At 44.2% G+C, this 10,876-nt stretch overlaps 1 protein-coding gene across 1 annotated transcript; it reads left to right on the top strand.

Moving 5' to 3' along the window:
* Positions 1-1,343: 1,343 nt before the first annotated feature.
* LOC123766510 (uncharacterized) lies at positions 1,344-10,499 on the top strand. Its single transcript, XM_045755724.2, has 6 exons — positions 1,344-1,499; positions 3,554-3,661; positions 4,904-5,042; positions 5,554-5,769; positions 7,984-8,095; positions 9,354-10,499. The coding sequence occupies exons 2-6, from the start codon at positions 3,562-3,564 to the stop codon at positions 9,597-9,599; spliced, it is 813 nt and encodes a 270-aa protein (XP_045611680.2). The 5' UTR covers positions 1,344-1,499; positions 3,554-3,561; the 3' UTR covers positions 9,600-10,499.
* Positions 10,500-10,876: the final 377 nt, after the last annotated feature.

Below are 10,876 nucleotides of genomic sequence, written 5' to 3'. Positions count from 1 at the left end.
TGCAAGAATGTACAGTGGGCCGTGTTATTACGAACTTCTTTTGTCAATTTGTTAGTTCTCACAGAGCAATTAACTCATAGCATGGACTCTCTAGTCTAGCATCTCCAGTAGCACAGTAGTGTTTGTCCTCGACTCGCCATCGAGTGAACCGGGTTGAAGTCCCCAGCAGGACAAAGAGCAAAAGGAACATTTCCTCTCACCTAATGCTTTTCTTCATCTAGGAGTAAAATAAGTATGTGGAGTTAATCATTTGTTGTCGGTTGTATCCTGCAGAAGGTTGGTAGTTTGACTTGGGCAGTACGTGGTTCTTACCCTTTTAAGTCTTATTCCCCCTTTTTTCAACCACGTTCTCACCTGTGGACCCCCTTTCCCCACAGTCATGCTCTCACCCATGGACACCCCCCCTCCCATATCCACACCCTCATCTGTGGACAATGCCCCCTCCCCTCACAGCTATGCCCCCACCAACAGACACCCCCCACAGCCACGCTCTCACCTGTGAACCCTCTTCCCCCCCCCCCCTTCAACAAAACGGATCAAACTAACAAAATCGACAGTAACCATTGCTGTGACAAATGCACCCATTCTTATGCCATACTTAAAACTATATCAATGATAACAGGAGACATTCACCTCACACTCATAAGGGGTTCTTATCGTCTTAAGAGTACAATACAATTCATTGTATTAGGCTCATGGTCCCCCTTGAAACTCTTCCAAGAACCCTTGGGTTCCATGGACCCCCAGTTGGGAACCACTGCCCTAGGGAGCCCTGGATAAGCTTAAGTACAGGCTTCCTCTCGCCGACAACAGTTACAGAAACGCTCCTGTGCCAGGTAAGTCCTTTACGGGCTCACTGTATCCCGTGCTACTTGGAACGTTTTGTTCTGAGTAGCTGAATCTATAACAACAACAACAACGCCGACAACGGGAATTATAACATTCTCACCATGGAAGCTACACGGGAGGGAAGAGACGGTGTATGTTGTACAGGGAGGTGCAGTGAGGCAAGGTTCGCATTAATGCCGGTTGGAAGGAATACGAGAGGACTGGGAGTAGTGTATACTAAGGTATAGAGTACAGAGGTGTTCCACGAGCCAAGCCAATCGGGGCACATTGATGTCACACCTCTCACAATACATATATGGAAAAAAATGTTGTTTTTTTTCGTTATATTAAAAACAAAAAAGTTGTAGTGACGTAGAACGATATCTTTGGGCTATTTCTGAACCCTGGGATGGACCATAACCTTCTCCCCTGCCCCACTCACCAGGGGGGGGGTGTCCAATCACCAGGGGAGCCCACTCACCAAGGGAGACCACTCACCAGGGGAGGGGGCCACCCACTCCCAAGAACCACTTGCAAGTACTCGAGATATACGAAGAAAAGTGCGTTGCGTTGCGTTACGCCTTTTGTTGTTCAGTTGGTCCCTGCCTGCCGGAGTGATCACAGCCCTTAGGTCCGCCGCTACGCTGCTCACCAACACTGCGATACCCGAGGTATGGACCCCATACAGGCTCGTGTAGCCTCTTGATATAAATGACAAGTTTACAGTATTAAAACTTTAAGAGGTTTCTTCAGTTCATTTATTATGGACCCAATACCCAACCTGTGGGCGGAGGTGGACCCCATACCTATCCTGTGGGTGGAAGTGGACCCCATACCTATCCTGTGGGTGGAAGTAGACCCCTATTTATCCTGTGGGCGGAAGTGGACCCCATACCTATCCTGTGAGTGGAAGTGGATCCCTACCTATCCTGTGGGTGGAACTAGAACCCATAGCTATCCTGTGGGTGGACGTGAGCCCCTACCTATCCTGTGGGTGGAAGTGGACACATACCCATCTTGTGGGCTGTACCGGGAAAGGTGCCGACCGAACAAGGAACACCATCACTCAGTAAAATACGATTCGAAATTTCATTAACATATATCTAAGAAAATATTAGGAGACTGAGACTGAGCTCCCGTCTCTGGTCTCCCCGGACACACATACACACACTACCCACTCTACCATGATGAGCTTAATAGTATCTTCACTAGATGATCTCCCGGCTTGGTGCTCTCTTTTGATACTAAATGATCTGCCAGACTCTCTTGGAGGTTGGCAAGTATCATCTGGTATCCAGAAAATAATGGCAAGACTCGAAAATGCAGTAGTATGGCTCCTGGAAACTTGACAGTGTGACTGCCGCTCTACAATGTCAGTAATGATTCCAAATCTTCACAGATCTTGCCTGCCATGAATGAAGAAGGTGAGAAATGTCTCAACAAAGGATGTGGGAAATTACATTCTTGTAGAGCCACTAGTACGCGTAGCGTTTCGGGCAAGTCCTTAATCCTATGGTCCCTGGAATACGATCCCCTGCCGCGAAGAATCGTTTTTTCATCCAAGTACACATTTTACTGTTGCGTTAAACAGAGGCTACAGTTAAGGAATTGCGCCCAGTAAATCCTCCCCGGCCAGAATACGAACCCATGACATAGCGCTCGCGGAACGCCAGGCGAGTGTCTTACCACTACACCACGGAGACTGTTGGGAAATCAACCAAATCAAAATAAATAAGCTAATAGCATAAGTAAACATTCCTTCCATGGTGAAAGAATGAATTCCCTGAAGAACGAAATAAAATCAAAACTCCTTATAAGAAAAAAAAGAAACTTTTAAGGGCTTAAGTTAAAGTTCGAATGATTTTCAAGCAATCAAAATAAAATTTTCAAAATGCAATTTTAACATGAATACTTCCTTCAGTAGAGCATGGAGTTAGATTAGAGAGATAACGAGAACAAAGATTTCAACCCCGTTATTACATCTCAAGATAAGGAAGATACTGTTCAAGATCCCACAAAATTAACAATGGAACCAGCTGGCGTGACCCCAATCATACCGTTCTTCATTACTTTACAATCTAAAGTGAAGGAAATTAGTCCCAATTAATCAATTTTAGAAACTTGCCGAGAGGAAATTGATGCATTTCTCTAATATTGACGAGGATTATAATACATTTTCACCTGTTTAACTGAATGATGAGCCATACCACTGAGAAACTTCCTTACCAAATGAGAGCGAAATTAGATGTGAAACAAAGCATCTTTATGATCCATTGGAAGCTTATACTCTTAGTTGTCATAGCAACCTCTTATACTTAATGTACAAAATTTCGACGCTATCGACCATAACATAAGAAAACTGGCGTTTCGATCAAATAGATATTTCGATCATTAAAACATCAACGCATCCTCTAACTAATGAGAATCGGCTTCGGTAGCTGAGGTGAGTTTGACTGGTTCAAAAGTTTCTAGTTAGGTAGAATCAACTTTGAAATTGACGCTTTATAAATCCTTGATAAATCGTGAGAACTGGCTGCTGATATACGATATGGGAGTGAGGAACTCCCTCTCAAGCTATCGTATATGGATTCGATAGTTTGTATATAGAGAACATGCAATACTTCACATTTATACACCTTTCCTCCACATAGGTGTGGAAGGAAACACATATGACTCGCTATATGATGGCAGCTGGACCCATACCAATGTGATCTTGATCCAACAGGCGCCACGATGCTGGGAGCGACATTGAGGTTGTGTTTAGCAGTGGCGATGGTCGTACTTGTGACCCAGCTACAGGTCAGCCAGGGCGTCCCGGACGACGAACCTACAGGTGAGGTCACACGATGTCAAGCCAATGTACCAGAAGGGGTTACGGGGGGGAAGGGGGAGCAGAAGGCACATGTAGACCATAATGAGGAGACCCTATATACGTCATGCCACAATAGGTTAATTATGAAATACATTTTTCTATCACACACGGGGTCAGCAGGCCACATATAATCAGATAACTTGGCAATATTTTTCGGTTAGATAACAGGAGTTTAAGAACTTGTGTCAAAGGAACTTAAGTCAACACCGAGTGTCTTACGGGGTCCAGCAGTCACTTCACAGTCCAGCAGGGACCACACAATGACAATAGTGATTGCTTGAGTGTAGTGTAGGAAAGTCACAGGCCATACGGCCGATAACTCATGGCTTAGGAACTTATTGTTTACAAGAGGTCACTGAGAACAAGTCAGACGCGGATACTGGTGAAATTGTGAGTTTAAGAGAGGGAGAGAGAAGGTAGAGTGTTGATTGTAGAGGGTGTGGATGGGAAGAAGGTAATGATAATTCGTTGTCGGGGACAGGAAGCCTGTGTACACACACACACTTAAGAAGTCCCCTCCCCCCACCCCACAAGGTCTACCTACTGGCCGTCCCGAGGATGTAACCTAACAACAATTGCCTAACTCTCGGGTACGTGCTCACAGGCAAGTTAACAGAGGCATCAGGTGAAAAGTCAACGTGTCAAATCATTTATGTCCCGCCCGGGAATGGAACCCAGGACCCCCCAATTGAGAGTCGAGAACGAACCCAACTGCACTAAGAGACAGAAGGGAAATGTATTATTTACCATTTAAGCCAAATCCCTGGAAACACAAACCGAAACTGTCTCTATTTTCCGCTTGTTACAACTTATAATGAAGTTGTTACATCTTGGCTTAACGTGTTTATGACGTATTAGAACGTTGTTTCAACTTGCTATATTAGTTGTTATAACTGGTTAGGAGGTGTTAAAACTTGTTCGAACGTTGTACCAACGTCGTAGTTTCGGTGTGTGTTTGGCGGGATGTCATCCATATGCAAGATTAAACTTGTGACTCTTCGTCACAAGCCTGATTAACATTTTATATTAATAACGATCTTATCTTGAGGTTATCTTGAGATGATTTCGGGGCTTTTTAGTGTCCCCGCGGCCCGGTCCTCGACCAGGCTTCCACCCCCAGGAAGCAGCCCGTGACAGCTGACTAACACCCAGGTACCTATTTTACTGCTGTTATTGATCTATTATTAATGTTTTACTCGGCAGATTGGGTGGACAAGTGGAACAATGATAGTTTCACATATTACATTAACGAACTCCTACAAAATTACCTGAGCAACATTAGCGACCCGTTGGTCATTGAGAAGCCCTTGGAACTGAGACTCAACGTTCCGTACATGGCTGAGTGAGTATGTTCTACGTTTCTTACTTGGCTGAGTATGTTCTACGTTCCTTATTTGGTTGAGTATGTTCTACGTTCCTTACTTGGTTGAGTGAGTATGTTCTACGTTCCTTACTTGGTTGAGTGAGTATGTTCTACGTTCCTTACTTGGTTGAGTGAGTATGTTCTACGTTCCTTACTTGGTTGAGTGAGTATGTTCTACGTTCCTTACTTGGTTGAGTGAGTATGTTCTACGTTCCTTACTTGGTTGAGTGAGTATGTTTTACGTTCCTTACTTGGTTGAGTGTGTATGTTAGACGTTTCATACTTGGCTGAGTATGTTAGACGTTCCATACTTGGCTGAGTGAGTATGTTTAGATGTTCCATACTTGGCTGAGTGAGTATGTTTAGATGTTCCATACTTAGCTGAGTGAGTATGTTCTACATTCCATACTTGGCCGAGAGAGTATGTTCGTGTATATGTATATGTATTTTGCTTATCCAACCTTCTCGATGAGACGACCCTTGTATACAGTATTGAGCTGACGATGAGCAACACCGAGCTATGGGGCTTGCAGAGTCTCTTCGCCCACAACTGTACCTTAGGACTGGGCTACAGTAGCGGTGCCCTGCTGAACGAGACCATAGTTTTGAACCTCAAGACGCCCCAACTCACAATCAAGACCCCCGCTTACGTCATGAACGGCACCGTCGTCGACCACATCAACCTGGCTGGCGCAGGACCCGCGTCGTGAGTACAGCCTCTTGCCGTGATTTGGTTCACGTGAGTACAGCCTCTTGCTGTGTTTTGGTTCCCGTGAGAATAGCCTCTTGCTGTGTTTTGGTTCACGTGAGTATAGCCTCTTGCTGTGTTTTGGTTCACGTGAGTATAGCCTCTTGCTGTGTTTTGGTTCACGTGAGTATAGCCTCTTGCTGTGTTTTGGTTCCCGTGAGTACAGCCTCTTGCTGTGTTTTGGTCACGTGAGTATAGCCTCTTGCTGTGTTTTGGTCACGTGAGTACAGCCTCTTGCTGTGTTTTGGTTCCCGTGAGTACAGCCTCTTGCTGTGTTTTGGTTCATGTGAGTACAGCCTCTTGCTGTGTTTTGGTTCACGTGAGTACAGCCTCTTGCTGTGTTTTGGTTCACGTGAGTATAGCCTCTTGTCATGTTTTGGTTCACGTGAGTATAGCCTCTTGCTGTGTTTTGGTTCCCGTGAGTATAGCCTCTTGCTGTGTTTTGGTTCCCGTGAGTATAGCCTCTTGCTGTGTTTTGGTTCCCGTGAGTATAGCCTTTTGCTGTGTTTTGGTTCACGTGAGTATAGCCTCTTGTCATGTTTTGGTTCACGTGAGTACAGCCTCTTGCTGTGTTTTGGTTCACGTGAGTATAGCCTCTTGCTGTGTTTTGGTTCACGTGAGTACAGCCTCTTGCTGTGTTTTGGTTCACGTGAGTATAGCCTCTTGTCATGTTTTGGTTCACGTGAGTATAGCCTCTTGTCATGTTTTGGTTCACGTGAGTACAGCCTCTTGCTGTGTTTTGGTTCACGTGAGTATAGCCTCTTGTCATGTTTTGGTTCACGTGAGTATAGCCTTTTGCTGTGTTTTGGTTCCCGTGAGTATAGCCTCTTGCTGTGTTTTGGTTCCCGTGAGTATAGCCTTTTGCTGTGTTTTGGTTCCCGTGAGTATAGCCTCTTGCTGTGTTTTGGTTCCCGTGAGTATAGCCTCTTGCTGTGTTTTGGTTCCCGTGAGTATAGCCTCTTGCTGTGTTTTGGTTCACGTGAGTATAGCCTCTTGCCGTGTTTTGGTCCGTGTGTGTAAATGTGAGATGCCGTCATCTTCTTGATATTATTCTGAATCTAGTGATATTCGGAAGTTAATTCCATGCACCTTCTCCCATCAATACGTGGAGAAACTGAGCATATATAACCGTTGAATAATTGATATATTTGGGATGGCTTACCACAGAGTAATTACAATATTTTGAACAAAAGTTCGAACAGACTCTATGGCTGCTATCTCATAATAAAACGAGCTAACCCACCCCACATTAATTCCCTCCTGCCCGTGCCACAGTTAGCAGATAATGATTGAAAACAAGGCTTCCCTCGCCACAATTTTTCATTTCGCTAATCGCCAATTTCAACCTACTCCTTTCCCCCCCCCCTCCCCCCTCCCCAATCGACTCATCCTATTTTCTCTATTCTGCTGTTCTTAGATTATAAAGAGCCGAGAGGAACCATCTCACACCACGGGAGACATCTCCCGTCACGCAGGGTGCAGTCGCACCTCCACAGATTTCCAGTATCATCTATTGATACTGGTTATGGCTCAGAAGGGCCATAACCACTTACGGGCTATTCATGCCCGTGCCACCTTTTGGGTGGCTTAATCTTCATCAATCATTCATCATTTCACACCACTAAGCCTCTACGCCAACACAGGATGTTGTCTTCCCAACATATTACCATCCGCCTTCTGCATAGCCTAACACTCACACCTGCCACCTGTAAATATGTGGCCCCGTATGTGGTAGAAAAGTTTAGGTTTGGGGTTTTCCTTCTCGTCCTCTCTATGAAATGGTAAAAAAATAATTCCATTTTTTTTAACGGAGTCCACTTGTGAACGTTCCACTCTTGGTAGTTTTAAGTATTGTCATTTTGGAACGACAGGTTGAAGTTGTGAAGAATTGTGTCAAACGATTATCTATCTGTATATATATAATCAATGATTTAGTAGATTGTGGCGTGACTGCACATTACTCTACGTTTGCTACCTAACTTCGCCTGTCCTCCACCTAGATAAATATGTTTATTTGTGATGTGTGTCTATGTATGTATTAACACGTTGCATTGAATGGGGTGAGAATAGCTTGAGCTACCTCATCCCTTTGTGTGTATTTTACCTCAATAAACTTATTTCAATTTCAATTTCAATTCCACCAAGATAAGTAATGTTTTTTTCCTCTCTTAGAATCATCATTGATGAATTGTCTGTCGGCATGACGGAAAATGGGACCATCAGCCTATCGAAACTCAATTTCTCAGATAATGCAACCCTTGATCTGGAGATGAAACGCTGGACGGTAAGGATGCTACTTATATTCACTGCCACACAAGACAATAATTCTAAATTGTAGATTTGAACATATATTTCATAACACTACAATCCACTACATCACGTATTATCATATATTTGCAGGGTGATGGGATAGTCTGGGAGTACGGGACGGACATAGGTTGATTGGGGGGTAGACTAAGGTAGATGCTTTAAGAAGTATTAGGCATTTTAAAAACAAGATTTTCAAGGAATCAAAGGGAAAATATATTGTATGATGTCCGTAGAAATTTTTGGTGCTCGGAGTAATATGTTTATCGAGAGTAACAATAACAATATGTAACGTTATTGTGATTTATTGTCTGTGATTTATAATCATCTCATTCAGTTCTCCCTTTCTGTTCTCCCACTCCCCCCCCCCCCATTGAACTTCATTCGGTCCCTCGGCTTACTACGTTGATTGATTTACATACTACGTCGACTGATTTCATTCAGTCTCTACGTCGATTGATGAAGATTAAGCCACCCAAGAGGTGGTACGGGCATGAATAGCTTGTAATCCCTACATCTGTAATATTTTTTCAACGTGTCCTTACGGGCTATTCATGCCCGTTCCTCCTATTGGGTGGCTTAATCTTCATCAATCAATCAATATGTCCGCATACATATTGATTGATACACAGGAGCATCACATACAGTGATGCTCCTGTGCCAGGTAAGTCCACTACGGGCTCACCATAGCCCGTGTTACTTGGAACTTTTTGTTCCCAGTAGCTGAATATAAAGCAACAAACAATATCAGCGTGTTTCTTGATCTAACTACTCTTATAGCTACATTATGTACTCTAGCATGATAATGCTGTCGTTGTCATAGAGCACCAGGGGGATGGAGGGAGATATGTGGTATAGTCTCTCTCGTTCCTCCAAAAATGTTAATTTAACTCATATTTACCTCTCATTATTATCTGCTATCGAGGGCGATGAGTCACAATAACGTGGCTGAAGTATGTTGACCAGACCACACACTAGAAGTTGAAGGGACGACGACGTTTCGGTCCGTCCTGGACCATTCTCAATCGACTTGAGAATGGTCCAGGACGGACCGAAACGTCGTCGTCCCTTCACCTTTTAGTGTGTGGTCTGGTCAACATGATCTATTAGCCCCCATGAGTGTCTTCAGTGGCGGGTGTTGGTGGGGGACTACGACAGGTGGTCTTGGCGCGGGCACCGGCAGGAACAGGTGTTCATGGTATGTGTGGTTATGCAGCTGTGCTCTCTTTTGGCAGGTGAACTTCGAGAACCTGATGCCCGGGACGGATCTGGGCACGCTGTTCAACGAGTTCTTCAGCGCCCACGGCCAGGAGCTCCTTGATATGTTCGAAATCAAGTTCAGCGAGAGTGGCAAATTCGTCAAATTGTTCAACATAATTATGGAAGAAGTAATCATGAACATCATTGATCACATAACAACTCGTCCTCCCACTACCTCCACCGTCACCACCGATGTGTCTGAAGGTTTTACCACACCCTAAGTGCCTAGTGACAGCAAAGCCAAGGAAAGACTGCTTCCTCCCGCGATTGATTGATTGATTGATGAAGATTAAGCCATCACAAGAGGTGGCACGGGCATGAGTAGCCCGTGGGTATAGTAGATGTTTGGAGTGAATGTGGTCTTTGGTCGTGTGACATTTTGAAGTGTCTCTGGGCTTGTCCCCCAACGGTTTAATACAAGTAAACGTAAGTTAAGAGGATGGTGCTAGAGGTGTCGAGCCTTGTAACTCAAACACAGATAGTTTGCCTTGCATTTAGAACACTGACGCGCTGTGTGATCAATGCAATAGTGTCTTACACACAGAGATCACACTAACGTGATGCATCAAATGAAAAAGTCCACAAGGGCCGATCCTCGTCACGGCCCTTGTGGACTTGTTCATAGTGTCTTAAATGCAATCGTTGCTTCACTTAGCACAAAGTTTATCAGACCACACTAGAAGGTGAAGGGACGACGACGTTTCGGTCAGTCCTGGACCATTCTCAAGTCGATTGTGATGAGGAAGTAGAGACAGGCAGTAAATAGGTAAGAGAGGGGATGAGGAGCAAAGCCGAAACGTCGTCGTCCCTTCACCTTCTAGTGTGGTCTGGTCAACTTACTTTAGCCACGTTATTGTGACTCATCGCCTGCACAAAGTTTATCATTAAACATTCAACCCGCACCAATCAGAAGAAAATAAAAATTATGTTTTAACTTCATTGGGCTCCAGAATGGACCGAAGCGTCTTTACTTAATTGTTATCATGTGTCCGTGTTGGGTGTACTTCTCAACCACGTTATTGTAAATTACTTTATATTTCCATTATCAGTTTGGAATATAGTCCGGCTTACCTGTATTCAACAAATCGATAACCCTAAATAAATTGAAATTACTTTTCAAACCTATTGATTTTCAATCCTCAGGAATCTAGGAATGTTTTAAAAATCTATCAAAACTTGTCGATTGATTTTAAGAGAATCGAAACCCCTAACCTAACCCTACACCTAAATATGCACGCTGTACTAATATACATTAAATTTATATTCAAGGAATTTCTAATTTGACTAAATTATCAACAGGCGCAAAGCCTGGAAGACCACGTAGGAGTGACGTGTACGTTGACCAGACCACACACTAGAAGGTGAAGGAACGACGTGTACGTTGACCAGACCACACACTAGAAGGTGAAGGAACGACGTGTACGTTGACCAGACCACACACTAGAAGGTGAAGGAACGACGTGTACGTTGACCAGACCATACACTAGAAGGTGAAGGA

Source organism: Procambarus clarkii, chromosome 62, assembly GCF_040958095.1.
Source record: "Procambarus clarkii isolate CNS0578487 chromosome 62, FALCON_Pclarkii_2.0, whole genome shotgun sequence".
Lineage (NCBI taxonomy): Eukaryota > Metazoa > Arthropoda > Malacostraca > Decapoda > Cambaridae > Procambarus > Procambarus clarkii.
Note: the sequence above shows the minus strand (reverse complement) of the source record. Positions and strands in the feature narration are given on the sequence as shown.

Bases quoted from the DNA above. Each gene is read 5' to 3' on its own strand.
- LOC123766510 (XM_045755724.2), top strand. From the start codon at position 3,562: ATGCTGGGAGCGACATTGAGGTTGTGTTTAGCAGTGGCGATGGTCGTA. The intron at 5,043-5,553 runs GTGAGTATGTTC...CCTTGTATACAG, and splicing joins AACGTTCCGTACATGGCTGA to TATTGAGCTGACGATGAGCA. The intron at 5,770-7,983 runs GTGAGTACAGCC...TTCCTCTCTTAG, and splicing joins GCTGGCGCAGGACCCGCGTC to AATCATCATTGATGAATTGT.